The 25,345-nt window shown below is 44.4% G+C and overlaps 1 protein-coding gene across 3 annotated transcripts in view; it reads left to right on the top strand.

Moving 5' to 3' along the window:
• Nucleotides 1–3,825, top strand: part of Wdfy1 (WD repeat and FYVE domain containing 1) — a 55,089-nt gene extending 51,264 nt beyond the window's left edge. For all 3 annotated transcript variants that reach the window (XM_059278853.1, XM_059278850.1, XM_059278852.1), the window contains exon 12: nucleotides 550–3,825. In XM_059278853.1, coding sequence (XP_059134836.1) covers nucleotides 550–609 — 60 coding nt within the window. In that variant the 3' untranslated portion in view covers nucleotides 610–3,825. The remainder of the gene's footprint in view (nucleotides 1–549) is intronic.
• The last annotated feature ends 21,520 nt before the right edge of the window (nucleotides 3,826–25,345 follow it).

The following is a 25,345-nucleotide window of genomic DNA, read 5'->3' on the forward strand; positions in this document are numbered from 1 at the left end:
GTGACCCCCTGGGGTGGGGGTCACTCTGGTTCTTGTTTGGTCATGATGGTGAGGGCTAGGTGCCCCTTAGATCCTGTGGGTTCTGAGCTGGCCTCAAGGTTTCCCCTCCCATCTGGCTTGGGTCTTTGCCAATCCGTGTCCACAACTTTTCCTTTCTTCTTGGCTAATGTTCCTTCACATCCCATCCTATTTGTGAGGAATAATCACTGGTTTTTTAACTAATTTCTAGATCACAAATAGAAGTTGAAGTAAATGTTTTTTACTTAGTTGAGTCGTGAAACTGAAATATTTTATATTCTTAGACATTATAGTAAAATATTACGACATTGTTTTCAGGTTTCAAGATGCTATCTGGAAGTGTTTTTCTTGTTGTTTGTTTTGGGGTTTTGTTTTGTTTTGTTTTCAGTGTAGTTAGTGAACTACTTTGCTTTATCTGTATATAAGTCTTAAGGGGGGTTTTCTAGCCAAAAACCAGGCAAGTCTGTCAGTGCTAACTCTTGAAATGAGACCCAGTGGTAAGTGTACTTTCTCTGTGTGCCTTCCTTGTAGATATGGGATATGACTCCTGTGGTGGGCTGCAGCCTGGCAACTGGATTTTCTCCACACTGATCCTGGAGCTGGGTGATGTCGGCTACACTTTGCGCACAGCGACCTCCATGAAACAAAACCTTCATGTAGCTCAACAGCCACTGTCATGTAAATGGACAGTAACCACCTAAACAAACAAATCAATATTTTTAAAAAGAAAAAATATATATAAACGTGTGTTTTGGGGTATTTGTGGAAATTAATCTGTGGGGATTAACACCTAAAAGGTCTGTCCGTAGTGATCTCCTAAGGAATGGAATTTCCTCAGCAAAACTGCCTCATGAACACTGAATCAGTGGGTAAGGAGGGAGTGATCCAGCAAATGAAGGTTTTTAGAGGGAAAAATTTTTAACAAAAACAGATTAATGCTTAGAACTTCTTCAACGCAAACCTGTGAGCACACATGGAGTCTACAGAGAGGGTCCTTTGAGGTCCCTGAGGGCACTCTGCTGTTCAGGCAAGAGCTGAAGGAAGGTCTGGCTGTCTTTCTTCAGGAGAGTTGGTAGGGTGTAAGAAACTCAAGCTTCCTCCCTACAGGCTGGCTGTATGTGAATGCTCTCCGCAGTGAGTTGCTGATAGGCATCTTCAAGGTACCTGTTCCCGTCAGGTCGAGCCATAATCTGCTCGTGGATTGGGCTCACTGCCGTTGTTTCTCTCCCAGCCAGTGTCCCATGGGTGAACCTTTGCAATTGTCGTTTCACAAGACAGCCCACAGTTGTCCCTTTCTCCCAAACCCGATCCGTGGACAAAGCTTTTTTATGGTGCTGTTGTACAAGCCTCCTGACATTTTTTTCTTCATAGCTAGTCATGACCCGTGGCAAACTCAGCTACCAGCATGGTGGTGATGGATGCCATCAGCCTGGTCCATGGAACAGATATAGCCCAGTCCTGCTAACAGATTCATTTGTTTGCCGTCCCAAGATGAGCCCCTGTGATACGGTAGCAATTTATGCCCCTCAGAACAAGTACTCTGAAGCTTTTATGTTATGTTATGTTGTGATTGTCACTAGTTGTTGTTCATGTTGCATAGGAAGAAATGGGTGGCCCATTGCTGAAATTATCAACCAGGTCTTGTACAGTAACCCCTAACTTGTAAGTCACTTTTCATGTTTGGAAAAGCTGTTGTATAAAGTGCATTTTCCAGGTGTTTGACCAGATTACCAGGATGAGGAGGAGGAGGATGGAAAGCCTGAAGTGAATGTCCAGATGTTTATGTATGTTTGTGTTAACAGTAGCACATGAGTTATTCCAGTAGAACTGTGGGAGCCAACAGGAAAGGGCCTACTGCTTTCAAGGCTAAGTAATGAATGGCCACAGCATCTGTGTGACTCTTGCTAATGGGTATCCACTAAAAATCTCACTGCTGCTCTGTGTTGGATTACATCAAGATCAGGGCCATTGGGCCTGATAGGACTAAGGGACTAAACATGCTTTATTAACACGGCTTACAGGGAGGAAAAATTTTATAATCGGGCAATAAAACTATGATGACCATGACACAAATAGCGAGGAAAGAAAAGGCAGCCAGGTATACTGGGTTCTAGCTTTACACTGAAAGCTCTTGTCTTCAGAAGTAGGACCAAAGGGTTTTGTTGCTCCTTTTAATTTGTATGTTACGTCACCTTAACTGGCGATCCTTCACCAGATTCTGCTTACACTCTACATGATGTGTATTGCTAATGTGCTTTGGACAAGAGACTGGGGGATGCTTTGAAACCACAATGTAGAGTGTTCTCCCTGGTCTGCTTACCTCAGCTCAGTCCGTGGTTCTGCTCACGCAAAGGGAACTAGAACATGATGGAGTCGTTGCCCTGTGGAATAGTGCTGAGCCCTGTGTGGTTTTGTTTTCCTAAAAAGTCTGTAAAATGTGACTTTTGGACATCTGTGGTAGATAACTGAACACTCTATATTTTTGAAGCTTTTTTATTTTGAAAGCCTCTTTCTTGGTATAAAACCCTGTGTGGAGTAGAGAGCATGAGGTTGGTTTGAGCTTTCTAAGGGGCTAGTAGAAATCAAGGAAGGAATTTCTATTTAAGGAAGAATTAGGGCAGGGGACCTTGGGAAGGAATGCAGACTGTTAGAATGCAGTTTGCTCCTCACTTCGGCCTGTGATCACTTCCTTCAGAAATGTTGGTGCCAGGCTCTTCCTGTGTGTTACACGTCAGGTAGCAAACAGGGTCATATTTTTTATAGAGGGTGAAAATTATATTCTCAAGTTTACTGACTGGGCACACGAGGTAGGGACAGTAAGGCTCATGCTTTTTGCCTTATTTGGACTCTGTTGCAAAATGAGTCACTTAAGATAGTTCCTCAAGTAACAGCGACCGTCTTTTCCATCCCAGAATTCTCAAGTTGATGTGTACAGATGAGGGTGAAGAACTGCAGAATGTTAGAGAAGAGCCTTGTACTTAGATCTAGTGTGTACTAAAGTGATGCCGAGTCTTTATTCTCAACATGTTCTCCAGTGGCCCTGTGTTAGTTGGTCCCAGTAATAGCACTAGGCCTGTAATTGGTAGAAAGCACTTATTGTTCGCTAGGTTGTAACTGTTTACTGTGTCCTACTCTTAGCTTGCTGCCTGGAGGATACCAATAAACACTTACTCCAGAGTTTATTACTTTGTTCTCCCTTACAGTGATTCACTTTGTTAGCATCTGTATTTATTATACTGTCAAAAACGATCAAAATATACAATAAGTAGAATAGCAGCCCAGACCCAAGAAGATATTTTTGAAAATCAGTGTTTCATTAAAGTACTATTGATATCTTCCCAAATGATAAGAATCCAGTTACTATTAATGAAAAACGATCTATCTGCTCATTATACATGGGAGGCTTAACAAATAAGTAATACATGCTAATTTCTGAAAGTGTCTAATGCTTAATTGTTCATTGTGAGTGGATTCTTGAATGTCTCGTCTATCTTCTGCAGTTTACTATACAATAACTCTTTGAGTAAGTTGAAATTTAATTGTGCAGCAAATTTCGATCAGAGAACAATTTAAAGTGTTTTATTCTGTAGGCTTTTTTGACTTGGGAAGCAAAAAGGTGACATTAAGTAATTCAATTTGTCCTTGTACAGCTGTGTTTCCATATAATACTGTGTGCCCTGTGTATCCCAGAGAGGCTGGAAAATTTTGTCCTTTCTATTTGTGGGTTTGTTTTTGTGGGGCATTTGTTATTGTTGTTTGTTTATTTTTTGGAGAATATGCATATAATAAAATCTCCCTTGCTTGTTACCATGCTGCTTAACTTGTGTTTGTTTTGTTTGCTCTGGACATAGCACAGGACATGCCTATGTCTATGTCACCCTGACTTGGCATCCCATGTGTGGTGATACTTTATTTATGCTGAAATGTGATTTTATTTGTATGTTAATAAATAAAGTTGCCTGGGGGTCAGAGCTAATAGCAAGCCATTTAGCAGAAGTCTGGCAGTGGTAGCACACGCCCTTAATCCCGATCACATGGCAGGCAGATCTCTGTGTGTTCAAGGACACAGCCAGCATGGAGACACGCTTAATATCAACCATAGAGATAATCTCAATATCAACCATAGAGACCTGGAGGTCTGTATAGACATGCAGTGACGAGAAGGTCATGTGGTTGGGTTTACAAGCAATGAGAAGGCAGAACAGAAAGTCAATAAAAAGACAGACACACAGGAAGTAGGTCTCTTTCTGAGGGGAAGGATGACGGCGAGGGGTAAGAAGGCAGTCTTGATCTTAGCTCTTGGCTGCTGCTCTGACCTCTTGGGCTTTTAACTCTTCATTTGGCTCTATGTTTCTTAATAAAACCGTTCAGAATTACATCTACACCCATATGCTCTGGACAAGTTATCCTCATTATCTTTTTAAATTCTACCATCATGCCTCAAGTTATCTTTCATTTTCATTCTACAGATGACAAAATGAAAATCTGTCTGTCCATCTGTCTGTCCCTGTGTCTGACTTAAAGGCAGGTGCCTTCTCTGTTAGCCCTGAAGTCTGGGAAGCTTGGAGGAGTCACCAGTTAGTGTAGCTCAGGATAACTGCACAGAGATGCAAAGAGAAGCTCTACTTCTGTGCTCACGCCTTAGCCTTACAAGGTTAGATAGGGTGGGTCAGACCCAGGAGAACTGAATCCTCAGCTAACGCAGTAAGATAGATTGGCCTAACTAGTCAAGTTACTGTATGTTTCTCAGAACTAGATATCATGTCTTTCCTCTCAGGTCAAAACATTTTTATGATAGAAAAGGACCTGGGCATGGTGACACACACCAGTAATCCTAGCATTTGGAGGGTATATGCAGAAGGAGCTGAACCATACAGAAAACTTGAGGACAACCTAGGCTGCATGAGACCTTGCCTCAAAAAAAGCAAACAATACAGTAAGATTCTGCCAAGTGATAGGAAACACAGAGCTTTTCAAACAGTTAAACCACTCAGAGAAAGCACCACTAAACTTCCACTGTATGCCTTTCCAGTGTTTTTGATACATTTCCATTTTTTTGTTGCTGTGCATGTGAGGCTGTGTATTTTCTTGGCTCTTGCTCTAATTGTGTCTCTGACTCCTGAGCTCTGCTCAGCAGTGGGGAAGAAGCTTCTCATTGTAGGTGAGTGACTCCCTGGTAGTCATGGGAGCACGTGGAGGAAGGAGTGTGACACTGAGCCATCCATAAGACACTTCTGCTCTGGACCTCAGGTGCACACACCATGAGCAAGAAATGTAAATTCATTGTCTGCATCCACCCAGGTAGAGGTGTGTGTGTGTGTGTGTGTGAGATTTGGGGCAGGGGTGAAGGGTAGTGGGGGTGTGGATTTCAACAACAGTATATTCTAGTTTGTACAGCAGTATTCTGTTTTTGCCTCATGAAATTGTATTTTCTCATTTCTGATAAGCCACCTAAAGGAGGAAGAATCGGGGCTGGAGAGATGGCTCTGCGGTTCAGATCAGATACTGCTCTTGTAGGGGACCCAAGTTTGGCTCTAAGCACCCACATCAAGCTACTAATAACAATAATGCAGCTTTAAGAGGTCCTGTGCCGCCTTTTGGCCTCCGAGTGCCCCTGCACTCATGCGTGCATACTCCTCTCATCCTCCCCCACATATACATCATCAAAAACAATCAATACTAAGAAATAAAGAGAAGGCAGAAGCATTTTTAAAGAAGGGAGGATTTACCCTGACTCTGGGTTTCAGGGAATGGCAGGCGTGCAGAAGCTTGTGGCTTAGCCTGTTACATGTAGACTATAGACCAGAAGCAGAGAAGTTGGCTGACATTTTTCTTTTAATGTTCACCACCATTAGCTCTTAGGGAAATACAAATTAGAACTTTGAGATTTCATCTTATGCCAGTCAGAAAATGAAAAGATGACAAATGCTAGTGTCAGTGTGGGAAAGGGGGAACACATTCACTGTGGGTACCAGTGCAAACTGGTGCAGCCACTATGGAAACCAGTATGGAGGTTCCTCAGAACGCTAGAAGTAGATCTTCACATGATCCAGATACCACATGGTTTTTGTTGTGGTTGTTTTCTTACCATGCTAACAACGGAAACCCAGAACATGCTAAGCACATACTCTAATCACTGACCTACCCAGTCTTTTACTGGATGCTTGAACCAATGTCCTAAGACTTAACACATGCATGGTAACAAGTAACACACATGCTTTTCTTCCTTTTCATGAAAGCTTCTTGAAGTAGGAGCCAGCCTGTGTGTCCTCAAGTGTCTGTCACATAAGACCTCTGCCCTGGAAGCCTTTAACCCTTTGATTTCCTAGATCTTTTAGAGGCCATCCCCTTATTCACAGAACTAAGTGTCTGTCTTCCCATTCTTTGAGTGCTGAATCTGTGTTGTGCAGTGTTCCTCAAGCTGTTGGAGGCAGAGGGATTAGAGAGCGGCTCCCGGAAGGTGGGTTGTGTCAGCAAACCCGAGTGACACTAAAGGGAGAAGAAGTCACATGGTCAGGTAGAGATGTGTTTGCTTCTGGATTTACTTGTATGGAAACAGTTCCCCTCCCCACTTTGTTATTGTTGAGGCGGGGCTTCATGTAGTCCAGACTGTCCTTAAACTCTGTATGTAACTGATAGTGGCCTTTAACTTGGGATCTTCCTGCCTCTGCTTCCTGGTGCTGGGATTGCAGGCTGTGTCTCAGGTGATTTGGGGTTCAGTGATAAGGTCTTCCTGTGCTTTCATATATTTTCATTTCAGGGTCATACTATCTAATACCTTTTCTCCAGGAGTCCTGCTCAGGTCCCTAGTGAATCCTAAATTGCAACTGTATACTGAAAACGTGTGTGTGTGTGTGTGTGTGTGTGTGTGTGTGTGTGTGTGTGTGTTCATCCGTCCGTCCGTCCATGTATGTTCTTGTCCAAGGTATGGTGATATTTATGTATGAAAATGTCATAATAAAACCCATTATTTTGCACACAAAGAAAGTAATAATTACTGATGAGTAAAACTCGGCAGGCTTACAGACACGAACCTCAGCACAAAGGTTGTCAACTGTTCCTTCAAGAAACATTCCAGTCACAGCCACTTCTCACCAGACAGCTTCTGTCACCATGTGCAGGCCACTGTCTTCCTCGTTTTCCGTTAGCCTTCTCATCAGCCTTCCGGCTCCCGTCAGCCGGCTATCCACACAGCTGGTACAGCATGACTCCAATCATGCTGTTCCCTGTAAACCCACTCACAGCCCTGAACCATTCACAGTGGGCGTTCTAAAATGGTCTCACTTCCCTCCTTATTACCCAGCTAGCTACACCTTTGTCCTTATCGTTATCTCTCTAATTTATAAAAAAGGTTTTTACAATTATTTACTTATTGGCAGGGTAGATGTGTGGGTGCCAAGGTACATGTGTGGATGTCAGAGGATAACTTGGGTCTCTATCATGTGGGGTCCTAGGGATCAAACTCTGGTCTTCAGGCTTAGCAGCAAGTGCCTTCACCCACTGAGCCATCTTGCCAGCCCCGCTGACTTCTGTTAGCAGGGAATTTGTGGATGGCCTCATGAACCTATTATCAGGCTCAGCAAAGGTATTTGAATGGTGCTTCGAGGATGTGGTTCCCAGTACTTGCCTGGGAAGTACAAAGCCCTGAGTTCAATCCCAAGTAGAGGAGTGGGTAGATGGAGAGGAACACACTTGCCATTCACCTACCCTTAACCCCTTTGGAAGTTGATCATTAAAGCATGGCGGTACATCTTGTTTATAATAGTAGTGGTGCTTCAACTTGTACGAATCAGGTGCTCTGTGTATAAATGAAAAACTAAGTGACGTGAATTCTCTCAGAAAGTGAGCCTGCCGTGGGACAGTTGGGGTGGTGGTCTCTTCAGAGCCATCTTCCCCAGCAGGCTGGTAGTGGTAGTAGATGGAGGTACAGGGGGATTATAAAGGTGGAGCCATGGAGGCTGTGCCGAGGTGTTTCTGGTCTTCCTAAAGCAGCAAAGTCTACTTTGGGGGTTCTGCTTGTCATGGGACTGTAAGAACGCCACCCTCAGCTTCATGCTTGTGTGGGTGCTGTTGGGTGCTTTGTACTTCTTAAGCTATTTCCACAGAGTTTCAGACCTTCCTCCTATGAAGTGGTGGTATCTGTCTTCTTCCCCTTAAAACCGATCAACTTCAGTGAACTTAGTGACTCACCAGGCCAACCTTGGTAACTGTCTGGGAAACTAGTAAAAGGAACTGTGTGTTCTGAGGCTAGGTCAGAAAATGTCACACAGTTCACATGTGTCTTTGGGAAACCAGACAGTTCCAGTTGGCAGCCAGGGTAAGCACCCAGCCTTGGGAGTGCCCCATCCTCCACATCCAGTGCCGCTGAGTGTTTAGGTTGCTGCAGATGCAGCCAGCAACGTCTGGAACATCATGAGACACCAGAAACATGCACTGCTATGGGATCCCACTCTCAGATTCCTCACCCACAAAACTGTGGGCAATAAAATGGTCTTTTAAAGTCAGAGTGTTGTTGGAGTGCTTTGTTATACAGCAGTAGTGTCCTGAACATGGGGCTCCCACCAGACTACCAGCATGCAGAGCTGTCTTCCCCAAAGAAAAGCTGTGACCACACAATGATAGATCACAGATGAGGAGCTCCTGCAGAAGCCAGCTGCTTTTCCACAAGGGCTAGCTGAAGCCAACAGGCCAAAGCCCTTGCCATTTTCTCCTTCAGATTTCTCCCCTCTGTGATGCCAAAATTTTGAAGTGTTTCTTTTAACCATATTGATTCCAGTTTTTGAACCAAGCATAGGATAGCCACACTCAGATTATTATATTGGCTAAATATAGAGGGGCTGGATTTTTACAGTATTTTGTAAATTATGCACCATGATTAGAGCATTCAGAAACGTTTTGAGTTACTGAATTCTCTAACAAGTGCCTGTCTACTACACATGATTTTTTTATCTTTTAAGCATTGTGTTTTTGTTGACACACAGTTCCACTTGTTGAAAAAGCATTGAGCACAAGGCGAAGCTCCCCGCTGTGATGAATTTACATTCTTGCCAAGGGAAATGGTGACCTAACAAATAGGTAATCAGTGTTCCAGGAAGTAATAAATGGAAGGAAGCAAAGAAAGGAGCAGGCTTGTGGAGACGGAAGGCAGAAGGTGGGTGCGGTGGGACGACAACTTGCCAACTCAAACTCTGATCAGAGTGACACATGTACAAAGAATTCAAGGAGGGTGAGGGAGATAGCGAAGCTAGAAACAAGAGAAGAGACGGGGAAGAGAAAATAGCTCCCATGTGTGTGTTTAATCTGCCCCCCAGATTGCATGTGGCCAATGGGCTATGAATTAAGCCCAGCACAAAGTTGTCAATTTACATGAAACATGGAAGCTGTCTTTTCATTTTTTACAATTAAAAAAAAAACTTGATTCCAAAGTTCCCATGCATGAACTTTGGATACAACAGTATTGTGATGTGTCAACAGGGCTAGACAAGCCTGGTAAAAACAAGGGATCCAGGCCCTCGGAGCAAGCTGCATGTGTCTGGAGAAAAGCAATGATCTCAAATGGGACAAGTGAAGGAGGAGTCTCTCCAGAGCCTGGGAAAGCTCAGGGCTGGCCGGGGCGGGGGTGGGAGGGTGGGAGTGTGGTTCATCATGCAGGAATTTTGAAAAGCCCATGGCTTTCCCTAAACCTAGCAGCCTGTTGTGTGTCAGGCCTTGGGTGCCAGACCAATATGGTCTGACTTGTGCATTGTGAGTAGGTCATTCTGGCAGCTGCTCTACATGGTTTGTAAGGGGTTAGTGTCCAAACGGAGGGTGCTGGAGAGGCTGCAGGGTGGCCCAGGTGAGTCAAGGATGGGGTGAGAGGAAACACAGGGGAATCTTGGGTTGCTTGTATTTGGGTGGATGTATCTGCATGACTTCCTGATGCCCTGGATAAAAGGTCTGAGGGAAATCAAGAGTCAAGGACAGCTGCAAGGTTTGGCCTGAGAAATGGCAAGGTCTGAGTTGGAGAGCCACTATAAGGATTATGTCCTTAATTACATCACCAGCCTGGAATGGCATCCCAGCCTAAAAAGGGGGTGTGCCCTCTCTGTGCTCTTTCTGTATTGCCTCTCCTTCCATATTCTCCCTTCTCCGTGCGTGGGGTCTCTCTCTCTCTCTCTCTCTCTCTCTCTCTCTCTCTCTCTCTCTCTCTCTCTCTCTCCCTCTCCCTCTCCCTCTCCCTCTCCCTCTCCCTCTCCCTCTCCCTCTCCCTCTCCCTCTCCCTCTCCCCTTCTCTCCCAATAAAGCTCTAGAAAAGTAACCATGGCTCATGATTCTTCTGCCACCGCAACATCCATTGGCATGGTGGCAGCGGCCAGCCGCCAGCCACAAGTGACGCTGCTTAACCAACAGCCACTGGGGGCACAGAGTGGAGCTGTAGCTTCCAGCCAGTCTACAGAGAATAGGACCCCAGAGACAGGCATAGGACCAGGTCTAGATGCAAGAATGGGTGCACAAAAAACTGACGATTTCGTGGATCTTTTCGGGAAATGGGGATTATGCTGAACTGAAGTCCTAGAGACAAGTAGGGTCTTCTGTTTGTCAGTTCCGTGATGCACACAGCACCATCACAGTGTTAGGTGTCCTCTTCATAGGACACGGGGTATTGCACTGAGGGGTATCCCTCAGTCTGGTGTGTTTGATAATTTCTTGGGCCTGGATTTTCATATATAGTTTTTGTTAGGATCCTGCCCTCACTCCCGCACATGCGCAGCTTGGGGACTTGCGTCTTACGATGTCATCAGCAGGCGTTGGCGACTATGTACCCACCTTAAAAAGCCGGACACGGACCCTCACCCCTTTTTTTTTTCTGTTCCCTCTCTGCTCCCTGCTCTCTGCTCTGCTCCCGCCATCTCTCCCTCCCCCCAGGCCTGTCTCTCCTCCCTCCTATCCCCTCTTTCTTTCTAATAAAGCTCTTTGTAATTCTGGTAGTCGTGGCCGTGGCCAGTGACTTTTCCGCCGGTAACCAGTGCTGCCACCAGCGCCGTGCATCATAGCCATCAGTTTTAATAAACCCACGTGTTGTACGGTCCCAGTCTAGCTCGGTAATTTATAGGTTTAGGAATAAGTTAACAATCCGTGTTGCATGGGTGATGCTGGGCAGGTGCTACTGTCTACATGCACAATGCATACTTATCTTGCACCAATCATTTGTACTTGGAGCTGTGGGGCGTTTACCCACCAACCCCACAGTTCCCCAGAGTTTTCTTGAGTTTGAGCAGCAGGAAATATTAGATAGAAAGATTTAGATTGTGGAGATAAACAGATAGAAAATACAGGATAGCCTCGAGAGGGCCTGGAACCTATTCCAACGGGCCCCGACTGTCTCTGCCCCAGGGTATTTATAGAGACACCAAGGGGTGGAGCAAAGACCTCCCCCTCAGCACAGCCAAGTGCAGACCATCTCAGACACCTGCACTCAGGCTTGTGGTCCAATCATCCTCTCTATGAGTACCTACTGGGTAAAGCCACAAGGAACCTGAAAACGGGCTCCCACATGGAGCCAAATGCTACTTCTTGTAAAACAGTTACTCAGGGTGTTGCTGAAGTTGTTGGTCCAAGTCTGAGTTCAGATAGTCCTGGCCACCCACCCCTATTATACTAGTTAAAGACGCAAGTAACAGTGGAAAGAAGAGAAAGGAACTTTATTCAATGTGGTCACGTTGTGAAGGGTTAAAAATGGGGGTCAAAGCCAGACGTGGAGGCGTAGGCAGAGGCCAGCAGATCTCCATGAGTTCGAGGCCAGCCTGATCTACAAAACGAGTTCTAGGACAGCCAGGGCTCTTTTACACACACACACACACACACACACACACACACACACACACACACACAAAAGCGGGAGGCAAGGAGAGATCCACTAACTCCCAAGTACAACTTTAGTGTACTAACTAACATGAGGTTTAGGTTTAAACAGAGCACAATGGGTATGCACAGCTAAGCAGTCCTGGAAAGTGTGGTCCTAACTGTCACTGATCCGTCGTCTCTGCTCCAGTCTGTCTTGTAAGATAGTTATCAGGTAAGTTGTCAGCACTGTGTGACGTCTTCCTGGACAACATGTTTATCGTTTGCCATCATGAGAGCGTCAGCCCTTTCTACTTTTCCTTATAGGAGAATCGTTGGGGAATTTTAGTTCTTTAGGGTTCATTGTCCCAACAGCTGGACAGCACAATTGCCTTTTGAAAATCTCTTCACTCCTGCCTGGACTGTGACAAGCTCAAAAGACATCACAGCACAGGCAGTGGCTTACTTCCCTGCTTCCTGACGGAGTCCTTTTGTTGTTTGGGGTGCCTCAGTAGTTACATTTCTGTTGCTATGATGAAAAGCCTGTGACTGAAAGTAACTTAGGAAAGGATTTACTTTAGAGAATTCATAGTCACAGGGAGTGCATGGCGTGGCAGTGGGCATAGGAAACTAGTTGATCACAGTTTCAACCTCACCCGGAAGCAGAGAATCAGGAAGGGCAGCAATGCCGTACACCCTCCAGTTCCGCCTCCAGTGACGTACTTCCTCTAGCAAGGCTCCACTACCCAAAGCTTCTGTGACTTCCACAAACAGCAGCACCAACTGGGAGCATCAATGTTCCCTGTGGGGGACATTTACTCAGTCCACTATAAGATGCTTTTAAACAGTCCTATCCCTTGCCCTTTTGTCTCCTTAAAGCTTGGGTGCCAGTGCCATAGTTTTAATGAATTCAAGTTTTTGTTGGTTTTTTTCTAACTGTCACACTTCAAATATAACTTGTGAAAATCAACAAATGAAAATTATCAAATATACATTCCAGCCAAGAATCATAGTGCCTACACCTTTGTTCCTAGCATGCAAGAAGCCAAGGCAGGAGGATCATGTGTTCCTGTGTCAAGAAAACAAAACTAAATAAACAAAGGGAGATGTTTCAAATCCTTATACACAAGTATAACTAATTTAAATATCTTTATTTTGTTTTTGTTTGTTTGTTTGTTTTGGAGACAGGGTTTCTCTGTGTAACAGCCCTAAATGTCGTGGAACTCTCTTTGTAGACCAGGCTAGCCTCAAACTCACAGAGATCCGCCTGTCTTTGCCTCCCAAGTGCTGGGAATAAAGGCATGCACCACCACCGCCTGGCTTCAAATTTTAAAATTCTAATTACGCAATAATGTTTATTCCTGATATCTAGAAATGTGAGATATATACTTTTCACAGTATTGGTAGTAAAAGAGTAACAAATTCAAGAGACTAGTGAAAATGCAGCAGGTTTTAATGCACAGTTCTGCAGGAAGGGATGGCAGCATAGAGAAAAGACAAAAATGGCTGGTACATTTATTTTTTGTGAGATTCGTTTTTAAAGTGCCAGATGGTGAGAAATTCCTGTCCTCCTATAGGCTGGGACTTGTCCCCTTCCCAAAACATCAGGATTCAGATCATTTTTCATTACTTAATGAATAACCTGGAGCTTGAGACTGCCTCCCTTTTTTAATTGTGGGCTCTGAAACTACCTGTTTCTTCTCATTGCTCTGATGGCCATTGCTGCCAACTAGAGGTGAGGTGCCTACTGCATCCTGCTCATCTGTTGAAAATGGACCACCAGTCTGTTATTTACAACATGAATCCTCAGAAAAATTTAAGAAAACATTTCAGTGTTACCTACTAATATTAAGCAGACTATAGTTGTGTGAATATGAACCATTCACCCCATTATGAGGAGATGAGAAGAAGAAACTTTACTTTTCTGATTTTTAAAAGGCAGTAGATGAAGGTAGCCCTCTGAGAAGTCTAATGTTTCCTGTGTTTACCTGTATTAATGAATGACAGCATCCAATTAAGCATCTAACTGTGTTGAAAATGCAATTGCGTATTTACAGATGTTCTTGCTAGTCACAAAGTTGCTCCTGTGCCCCTGCAGTCATTTTGGATACCCTTGAGTCTCACGATTTAAACTATCTGCCATGTCTTCATGAGGGCCGTGGAGGCTCTGGGTGTGCACTGATTGATTTATTTACACCTCTTGCTGATATCTCAAAACCAAGGCACAGCCAGATCCAAAGGTGAGCGGCATTCTGAAGGCAAAATACCATTACAGATGTTTTCTGGTGTTTGCACCTAGTATCTGGAAATTGAAGCTTAATGGGGAACATAAAAGACAGTGCACCCAATTCTAGCAAGTCTTGAAGCCTAGCTACTTTCTTCTGGGATCAAGGGCCTTATGAGAGTTAATTGAATGAAAATAGACAAAGAGTCTTCTTAGGCATTTCTGGTGAAGTGAAGGAAAATTAGGTGTTACCTAAATTGGTTGGTGAATCTTGTTACTAGGGGTTTTAGGGTCAAAGCCTGAGTCCTGGAAGCCCCAACAAGCTAAGCTTGGCCATCCATCCTCAGCAAGCCAATTATAGAGGTGAGTAAGAGTGAAAAGCAGAGAAAAGGGGTTTATTCAATGTGGCCACGTTGGGAAGAAGAGCTAATAAAAAGTGATCCCACTAAGCAGTCAGCGTCTCGTGTAGTTCTGTCTACCACTGAGTCATCTTCATCAATACCGCTCCTCCAAGGTGGTCTACAAGCTGTCAGCCTGTCCGAGATATCTTCCTGGAACACAAGTTCCTCCTCAGGCTGGTACCAGGGCTTCAGCTTTCCTCTCCACCAGCAGGAGATTCCTGGGAAGTTATAATTCCCTGTTCCAACGAGGAAGAAGTTTGATCAAGTTTTTATAGTAACAACAAAAAAAACTCGTAAATCAAGACCCTTTTCAGAGATCATTGGTGGAAACATCAGAGAGGCAGGGGGCAACAAAGTGGGAACCCTCTGTTAAAGCCTCAGATGCCACCTGATGCCACTCAGTTTTTGGTTGGTAGATGCTAGTGGTCTGCTAAGTTAATTCAGCCCAGAGGGAAGCCATGCTGCCTTTGTACATTCCAAGGGACTTACTTAGTGGTCACAAAGCTGTTATGTCGGGTACAAAGGAGAGAAATAAATATCTATGAAGAGGGTTAAAGGTGGCCCGAGATAATTTGACTTTGGTGTCGCAACATTCTCAACCCTCCACAATCATTAAATTGTAATTGGTTAATCAGGCTTGCAGAAGGATCACCCTGGAGGTACAGCTTCTTCCTGGAAACTTCTGTTCACACAAGCTAGGCTTGGCTGGCCTCAATAGGCCAAATGGCATCAGTCACAGTTGACCACATTGGGAAAAGGAACAAATACAGAGGCCTGGTGACACCCCCTCCCCCAAACCCCTCTTTAAAGTCCTGAGGTTTAGGTTTAAACAGAGGACAAGAAGTTTGCAGAACTGTGCAGACCTGACTGAGGTGTGGTCCTCCCTGCCCATCACTGACTTGTCATTGTCTAGGCTCCAATCCCTCATGGAAGATCATCTGACACATTCTCAGAACTGTGTGAAGCCTCTTTGGGAGACGAGCCCCCTCTGGCCGGCACCAGTCTTCAGTCAAAACTGCCACATTTCAAATATAACTTGTGGAAAATCAACAAGAGGGGTTTAAACATTCCTTTAAGATTTCTTCATTCCTGAACCAGATGTGGTAGCGCACTCGGGAGGCAGAGGCAGGCAGATATCTATAAGTTAGAATCCAGCCTGGTCTACAAAGTGAGTTCTAGGACAGCCAAGGCTGTTACACAGAGAAACCCTGTCTCAAAAAAAAAAAAAAAAAAAAAAAAAAAATCTACATTCCAAGTCAGGTGTGGTGGCTAATGATGGTAATCTCAGTACTTGGAGGCAGAGGTGGGTGGATCTCTGTGAGCTTGAGCCAAGTCTGGTCTATATAGTGAGTGCCAGACCAGCCGGGGATACACTGTGAGACACTATCTCAAAACAAACAAACAAACAAACCAAAACAACTTTATTCATATTCCTGAAATCAAGGAATCTTCTCCTACTTGAGCAGTACTGGAATCCTATGAAGGGAAGAGAGGAGGGAATAACGGCGTTGGAGGGTGGAGGATAGCCCTTGAACATCAGAGAACTATTTCTATTGTTCGCTAATACTTAGTGACAGTTTATGTTATCATAGGATGGATTTTCCTCTCAACATGCTGAAGGATGGTCTTTTGGGTTCTCATATTGAAACAAAGAATTTAATCTCTCTGATTCCTTTCTTCTCTTTTATTCTTATTCTAGTTTGGTTTCTATTACTGTGAGAAAGGTCATGACCAAAAGCAACCTGGGAAAGAAGGGTTCGTTTTAGCTTACAGTTGTAGTCCACCAGGAAAGGAAGTCACGGTTTGTACCACCCGCAGTGACCTGGGCCCTCTCATGTCGATCATTAAATCAAGAAGATGCCACACAGACTTGCCTACAGGCCAGTCTGATGGAGGCAAGTCCTCAGTTGAGATTCCATCTTCCCAGGCATTTCTAGGTTTGTGTCAAGCTGACAAAACAAAATAAACAAACAACAACAAAAACAAAACAAAAACCCCCAAACAAACAAAAAACACAACTAGCAAAATTTTCCTTTATTGTATTGTATAATGACTATTTAAAAAAAAAAAAAAGAAGTAGGTGCCGGGTGGTGGTGGCACAAGCCTTTAATCCCAGCACTCGGGAGGCAGAGCCAGGCGGATCTCTGTGAGTTCGAGTTCAGCCTGATCTACAGAGCGAGATCCAGGACAGGAACCAAAACTACACAGAGAAACCCTGTCTCGAAAGAAAAAAAAGAAAAGTAGGATCTTCTCTTTCCCCTTGGTGTTCTGAAACTGCCAAGGGAATGTGTTCAGATGACTCTTTTCCTCAGTAGGCATTCAGTGGATCCCCACAACTGACCATTTGTGTCTTTCAATTCTGGGAAATTTCCCTGGATTATTTCCATTCATGGTGTCTCCAGCACATTTTCTCTGTTCCTTCTGTTCTTTTGTCTTCGACAGATCTTGCAACAGTTTTCCTCTCATTTCCTGCCTTCGGTCACTTCGTCATCGGTTCTAGTCTCTGGATGATTTCCTCAGGTCTGTTATGATTTTCTGGGGAGTATTTCATTTTGACTTTTAGATACGGTGGCTTCCAAGAACTCTTTGTTACTCTCTGAATCTCCAAAACACCTTCATTTTACTGTCCTAGTTGCGCAAATGCAAAGCCCCTGCTGTCTGTCTGTCTGCAGAATCTGAGGGCAGCTTCCGGCCGCCTCGTCTTTGCTTCTCTTTCCGGAAGTCAGCCGTCTCAGGATCCCTGCTTGTTTCTGCCTGTCATTCGCGCTAAGAGCTTACCTGCACTTTGTGGGGACATCCGCCTGCGCTGCTTCCTGGCAACTCCCAGTGATCCTGGTCTGTGGATCTGGAGTTTCCCAATCTATGTCTGGGGCTGAGTTAGTGATGGGTGTAAAAAAGTGGCACCTCAGATTTCCAGATACAGAGATTTATAGAATCCCTGTTTTCTGGGTCCCATGACAGAAAGAGAGGTGGTAGGGCCAATTGCTTCTCTTCTATCCCCATAGCTAACTCCACCGATACCGGCTGATATTTGGGTTAGAGGACAGTGTCCACATTCTTTGTCCCGGAGCAAAGAAGTAGACAGACAAACACATAGCAGCTGTTAAACAGAGAGTTTAAGACTGAGTACGTGTCCCGGGCTTTACCCAGGCCTCACTCACTCTCTGTCCCACTCCGTTGCCCACTGCTGTGGTCTCTCTCACCTCTACTAACTACTGTGGTCTCTCTCACCTCTACTAACTACTGTGGCCTCTCTCACCTCTACTAACTACTGTGGTCTCTCTCACCTCTACTAACTACTGTGGCCTCTCTCACCTCCACCCTGGTCTTCAGGGAGACCTGCAGCTCAGACTCCTGGGCCCTCCAGGGGCTCTGTTTGTAGATTTAATTGGTCTTGTCATCCTCTGATCTATGAAGTCAACTAAACAACAGCTCCTAAGTTTTTCTGTGGTCACCAGCTGTCCTTTTTAAAAAATGCTTTTATTCTAATTGTTTTAAAATTAATTTTAGGGGCTGGAGAGATAGCTCAGTGGTTAAGAGCACTGGCTGCTCTTCCAGAGGTCCTGAGTTTAATTCCCAGCAACCACATGGTGGCTTACAACCATCTGTAATGAGATCTGGTGCCCTCTTCTGTATACATAATAAATAAATAAATCTTTAAAATTAATTTTAAAAAGTTAACTTTAGGGACTGGAGAGACGGCTCAGAGGTTAAGAGCACTGGCTGCTCTTCCAAAGGTCCTGAGTTCAATTCCCAGCAACCACAGGGTGGCTCACAACCATCTGTAATGAGATCTGGCGCCCTCTTCTGGCATGTAGGCATATACGCCTCAGAACACTGTATACGTAATAAATAAATAGATCTTTTTAAAAAATTAACTTTACATATAAGACAATAGGTTTCATTATAACATTCCCATACTTGTATGTCACTGTCTTATTATTCATATGTTCATACTTGCAGAGTGAAATTTTTGGTATTTATAAGACCCCTTTTAGAAATTTTAGAAAAAAAATCCAAGAGGTATGTGAAGGAAAATGAATATTTTGACTGCTTTGCTTACATGTGTATTGACACACACATCCCTAAGGATGCATTAAAGATGCAGACAGAAGAATGTGAGTTGGAAACTATGCAAACCACACTGCAAGCCAAAGAACCTTTAGAAATGCAAATTTAAGCCAATCTTTTATTTTTAATTTATAACTTTTCTTATATTAGTTCCTTGTAAAAACAGTCTTAAAAAAAAAAACTTCAAGAAGAATGTGTCCTTCCAGTTTGCCATATTTACCTAAAAATAAAGTTGAAATTGTATGCCTCCATAGAATTGCTTTGTATATCTCAAGAGTAAAGAAATACATAAGCTACATCTCCTTGTATGCTGTTTTTTTATTCAATACTTGCACTTTAGTGGGAGAAGAGTTAGGACATTTATCTGGATACATGGTGTTTTCAATGTTCTATATTCTTCTTACTGTTTTCTCTTTGCAATTCCTCTGTTTGATTTTAGGCAGTTCATTTAAAAACCTGAACCAGAACTGAACTAATCTTTCTATTCAAAACACATTTGCCATCAGCCTATGATTTTAGATTTTGCTTATTTGAGTCCAGGCCTGTCTGGATATAAAGTTGTACAAATATTTGCTGTCAGCACGTGAATTGAGACTGCATATTTGAGGTCAAAGCTGTGTGGATGGGTGCAGAGGTATACTGCCGCTGCCCCAGCATTTTTTAAATGGTTTCATATTACTGCGTCTTTTATGTGAGGCCCAGCATTGGGTCACCTAAGTCCAGAGTGGAAGGGGATGGGAGCAGAGATTGCTATTATGGCTTGTCATTCTTTTTCAATTCCAGTGCTAAATTATTTACCTGAACTCTTTTATTTAACCCTTTCAAGAAAGCTCGGAGTTAGCAATTATTTTTATTCCCATTTCACAGATAGCGAAGCATTCCTCAAACTCTACTTTTTCTGACTCCAAAATATATCCTCTTATTCTGTCCAGGGATTGCAGAATGCAGAATTATCCGAGAAGACCTGTTAAGGAACACTTTCTGGTTGGCATAGGGTAGAAATAGCTTGAGCCTGGGCTTTGGCCCCAGATTCAACTGTCTTTAAATTCCATCTCTGGCCATGTCCCTGGCTGTGTTAACATTCACAAGTAACACAACCACTGTAGACACTGGCCATTTTTATCACCTGCAGAATGTGTGCCTAATGAAGAAGAAAGCATGTAGAGTAGCTGTAGTTGACTTCGAATCTGTTACAAAGAATGTGTATTAGTTTCCCTTTCCCCCTCCTTTCCCTGGGAAGTGACAGAAATGGCTTGAGACTTGAAGTTGCTTTGGAGAAGGGAGATGGAAGAAAACAGAGCCTAGGATGGGAGACTGGGAGGCCAAACTCACTCTGTAGTGAGGGTTGAGATGTGTGGTTTAGCTCCATGCTGAATTCCTCGTTCACTGCCTAGAAAGAACACAGAGGCTTTCACATAAGGTCTACTGTGGGCAGTGCCATGCATGAATTCTCAGAGCCAGCCCTTGAGAGTTTGATACCTAGTTTCTTAAAAAAGAAACTCATGGAGACTGAACAAGGCTGGGGTTTGAATGAGGCTGCTCTCCAAGGGTAGCCACAAGTGCTCAACGGGAGAAAAACCCTCCAAGGACAGTGGAGGGGCAATGAGCTGTAAGACTGAGAATTTCCACAGCCCAGAAAGCATAGCAAAGTGCTGGGGCCATCCGGAGCCTTTCCTCAGTAGGGTCTTGGTGTGAGTTTCATCTTGGTTCAATCAGAATACACTCACCGAGCCCAAATGCTGTAGCTCATGTAGGGCTTGGGGAAGGAGTTGGAGGGCACAAAGACTGTGGGTTTCTGGTTAACTCCCCAGAGCACTGTCTTCTAATCATGTGTCTACCGGGTTGGGAGAAAACTTACCTGCAGAGAATGCTGTAGCAAAGACGCAATGAGCTGTTGCCTGTGGGTGTTTCAGCATTGCCTGCCACATGTCACCTCTCCGGAAATCTTGTCTGCTTGTTTGTGCCAGACTGGGTCAGATCAGCAGTGTGAAACATAACAGGCATTGTTCCAATAGGATCAGGGCTTTACTCCTCGGCAGCCAATCAACATAAGAATAATACTGAGTGGAGCCTGGATTTCCGGTCCTGAGGGATGGAGTTTGAGAAGCCCACATTACCTCTCAGGGCTTCATGTTTGAATCTTCCTTCACTGATTTCCCCGCTGATCTCTTTTCTTATGCCATTTCATTTGAGGCTAGCCCACACTCTAATTGGACTGAGCGCCCAGCCTCACAACCAGGACTGCACAGGATCACAGGCTTGGAGAAACTGTAGCGATGACATCTTGAAAATCTGAAACTTACAAAAATGTGAATTGCTTCAGAAGTCCCCAGGAGATCACTAAATCCTGCTCCTTGTATTTGGAAAGGCTCCAACCATATATACTCAGAGAGTCAGTGAAGATGTTTTTGAGTGGCCCTGGTACATAAAGAATATTTCCCCCATAGAACACTTTACTCGCTTTAGATAAAATGTGGGATGGGGAGTAGGGGGAGAGAAAGGAAGGAAAGTGAGGAAAAAAGAAAATAAAAAAAGCAAGAAAAATAGATTCTTACTGGCAGCTATTACTCATAACGAACACTAGATGTCCCCAATGCCATGTTGTGACCTAAAAAACCTTGGTCTTTAAATCTCCCAAGACTGTTGGAACCCAGTTTTTTGTTATTTTGTCTCCCCCCCCCCCCCCCCCCCGGAGCTGAGGACCGAACCCAGGGCCTTGCACTTGCTAGGCAAGCGCTCTACCACTGAGCTAAATCCCAAACCCCAGAACCCAGTTTTTAAAGTTGAAGACAAAACTGGAACATGAGGCCGGACGGTGGTGGCACACGCCTTTAATCTCAGTGCCCGGGCGGATCTCTGTGAGTTCGAGGCCAGCCTGGTCTACAGAGTGAGATCCAGGACAGGCATCAAAATAACACAGAGAAACCCTGTCTTGAAAAAACAAAAAACAAAAAACTAGAACATGGTTCTTCACCGCTCTGGGCTTCATTTGATCAGACATCCGACTCTAAGCGGACATCCACACGGCATTTTGCCTGGGTGTGCAGGTTTCAGCAGGGCCATCCAGGTCAATGTTGAATGACTGGACGGCCATACTGGAAAGTGGAGGGCATTCCCAATAGCCACCTCCCAAGAGAAAAGGATCTCATGCGCTGTTGCGTGTTGTGTTGTGGGCTGCTGTGGTCCTGCTGGTCGGCCTTTGTTTCCATATAATTTGCAAGTGAATTCAAAGAGAAATGGTAGGAGAGAGTGGGCAAGGAATCAGTTCATAAATGCTGTTCAGAAAGGAAAAAGGAGTTTCTTTTTCTACAAAACCACAGCTTCTTATCAGAATCCAGAAGGCCAGGCTCCTCTGAGACCAAGATCTTGTACCACCTACTGCCTTCTGCGCTCCAGCCCTACCTGGGTTCCTTCAGATACTCACTTCCAGCCCCCCACCTAGCTGGCCCCCTTCAGATTTCAGGGTAAATGTCCCTTCTTCAGAATCTCTTCATAAATTCCCTAGTCAAGTATGTTTCTCATTCTTCCCTATCCCCGCCCTTGGCTTTGTCTATCTTGGCCCTTACCAGCTTTCCAGACACACTATTTCTGTCATGTACTGCCTGCCTGTTGGCTCCAACACTAGATCATAAATACATGTATGGCAGAAGGACCAGCCCCATTCCAAATCTTGCACCATGCTAGACCAGAGAACTTCAGCAGGTTCAACAAGGAAATAAATAATGGTAGGTGGATTCCTGTAAGCAGGGAAGCCACCTCCAGTAGTCTAGTAATTAACTGTTCATTAACTAATAAATAATGCAAAGCTTGCAGCCAGTATATTAAAAAATGGAGCATATTAATTAATGCAAATTCTTTATACTCATTAACGTATAAGAGTGAAATACGTCCTCTGCCTTGACACTGTTATTTCCAACCCAGGCAGGCCTTCTTATCAGGGGTTGACTCGAAGCAAATCGCTGAGTATTTGGGACAAAGTGAACTGAAAAATAACTCACATTGGAGCTTGCTGAATGAGGGAGAGAAGGAAAGTAAGAACCTGAGCTTAGTAGCGGTCCTCCTGAGCAGACAGGGTCCAAGTGAGAGCTACGCACTGGTGCAGGGCCGAGCTTTATGAACTGTGGTTCCAACCAGAGCTGTTCACTTTTACTCAGTGTACTAGAAACTGGCACCTTAGTAAGCAATTTCCAGGTATCTTGTGGTTGGCTCTCACAATGACACTGAGTCAGCCACCGCTATCACCTCCATGTACAGATGAGGAAGCTCAGGCAGAGCCAACACAGCGAGGCAAAACTGAAACCCATGCTTTGCAGTCATCTGAGGCCACTGCCACCTCACTGGGAGCCTTTGGACTGACTGTACCTGTGTTCCACTGGGCCAGTTGACTGGGCATTGAAAGGTCTGTGCTATGATTGGCACATTGGTTGTCCATCAAAGACGAATGTATTAAAGGCATAGGACACAGGGTGGGTCTATTTGGAGGAAATACAATGTTTAAGAGATGGAGACCAGTCAAGCCCCTTAATTCACTGGAGGAATGCCCTTGAAAGGGATTGTGCTCATTCAAATTTTGCTCATATTCCATGCCACATATGTGCACTGTGATGTACCCCCTCTTCAGAGGCCCAGACTAGAACCTCCAAGGCAGTAAGTGAAAATAAACCACATCTCTATGTAAATTATTTGTCTCCATTTTCTTACACTGTGTAACCTAGGCTCTTGAAATGTGCCATTCTCCTGCCTCAGCTTCCAGAGCATTGAATTACAGATGTGAGCTATCAGAAGACTTTTCTTGTTGTTCATTTGTTTGAGATAGGATCCGACACACTAGCCAAGACTGTCCTTGAACGGACTACATGGCATACACAGTCTGGCTTTGCGTCTGTTGCATCCTGCTTCGGCTTCCTGAGTGCTGGGACTATAGATACACATTTCACCGTTCTGAGTCTCAGTTCCCCCAAATGTGAGAGGAACAGTGATGTGCACAGGACATCTGGGACAATCTCAGGCCTGTAACGAGTAGTGTGAGAAGAAAGAAGAAGGGGGAGGTGAAGGATGTGGTTAAGCAAGGACGCTTCTTTATTAGGCTCACACTAATGGCAGTCTACTATCAGTAGTAACAGTTGTAATTACTGAGTACAGACTACTTAATCCTGCAAGCATCTTGAGATACGTAGGAGTTGTTATCTCTATTTTACATATGAGGAGACTCTCCTGGCTGGTCAGAGAGACTGAATGGTCACTACAGCCCTCTGGCTACCTCTCCTCCTGTGAGGTTAACTCGGAGCCAGGACATGTCTGTCATGGTCCATGATCTTGGACAGGGATTTGTCCTCAACCTTTCCCCTGACCCAAGTCACCGGAGGCTAAGTGACTGTGTTCTGCCCTTCCTCCAACTCTGCTTTAGATTTCGAACTGCTGTCCTGAGGTTCAGTCCATTGTCCAGCCCATGAATTTACCCAGTGACTCTGCACTTCGTGCTCAGCCTTCATAGGGTCAAAAGATTGCAAGGGGAGTTGATCTGTCTTAAAGTTTCCAAAACAAAGGGTGTTACGGGGACAGTTCTGCTTGCTGTTGAATTTAAGTGTGATCAGCCAGTTAGGGTGGCCCATGCCTGTAATCCCAACTACTTGAACCGAAAGCTGATGCAGAGGGATTGTGAATTTGAAGCCAGCATGAGCCACAAGACCTTGTGTCAAAACAAACAACAAACCCCCAAACAAACAAACAAACAAACAAACATTCCATAGCAGGATGACAATGTAAGACACCAATGTGGCAACAGGTTGAAGTCACACTTAAGGACTTTACGTATATATGAGGCGGCCTCCCCTACACACTCCTAGTTCTGGCCCCAACGTCTTCTATGTCTTAGGAGACTCATCCAGATCACCTACGATTTTGATCTGTAGTCTTTACAACTGCCCAGGAGCTGAGACTTTCCAGAGGGTCCACTTGTTTGAATATTCAGAATTCCCAAGTAAGATGGTTGTAGGGAAAGAGGGGGTGGCACCAGGACTCAGGGCAGAGTGGGATCCTGAAGGTAGGGGGCAGGAAGGCAAGTCCACCAGCACGAACTGCAAAGCCAATCAAAGCTGATTCTCTCACACATATATGCTCCCATGCTTTCGGAGGCTCCACATCTCAGCACTCATGACCCTGGCATGGTGCACTTTCCTCTGTGGCTTTAGCTGCCAGCTAATTCCTAAGGTGCGCATGCACACCACTTAGCGTGTTCCTTTCCATGTGGTGGTGATAACCATCAGCATGCATTTTTGAGGTACTTGGTAGTTAATAAGACTAAACAGATGAGGAAGTCAGTGGCTACTCCTCAGGAGGCCCACTTATCTTCAGTTTGGTTAGCCTTTAACCAGCCTCCCGCAATGGCCTCTGTTCAGAAAGCAAAGACCTGTTTATTTCCCAACAAGTCCTGTTTGATGACTCCAGGTGAGTCTATTTGCAGATTCCAAAGACTGTTTGTTGGTAAGACTTCATTAGGCTTCAGGAATAGCCAGAAGACAAGAGATACCTATGTGCCTTTGGCTGTGTGCTCTTTTTCTTTTTTAAAGACAATCAGACATTTATAGTGCGATAAAATACCACCAGTATATAGGGATCAGCTAGATTAAGATATCGGTAGCTAAACCTCTTATAAAAAGATAAAGGTAGTCATAGGATTGTTGTGCTATTCCTTAATAATGTCACATTCTTACTGGTCTACAATATCTGCACTAAAAAAAAAAAAATCAGGGAAATCAGGCCTCTCTCATCGATATGCATGTTTTAAGAGAGCTGATGTTGTTTACTGACA

The sequence above is a fragment of the Peromyscus eremicus genome, chromosome 13 (genome assembly GCF_949786415.1).
Source record: "Peromyscus eremicus chromosome 13, PerEre_H2_v1, whole genome shotgun sequence".
Classification (NCBI taxonomy): Eukaryota; Metazoa; Chordata; class Mammalia; order Rodentia; family Cricetidae; genus Peromyscus; species Peromyscus eremicus.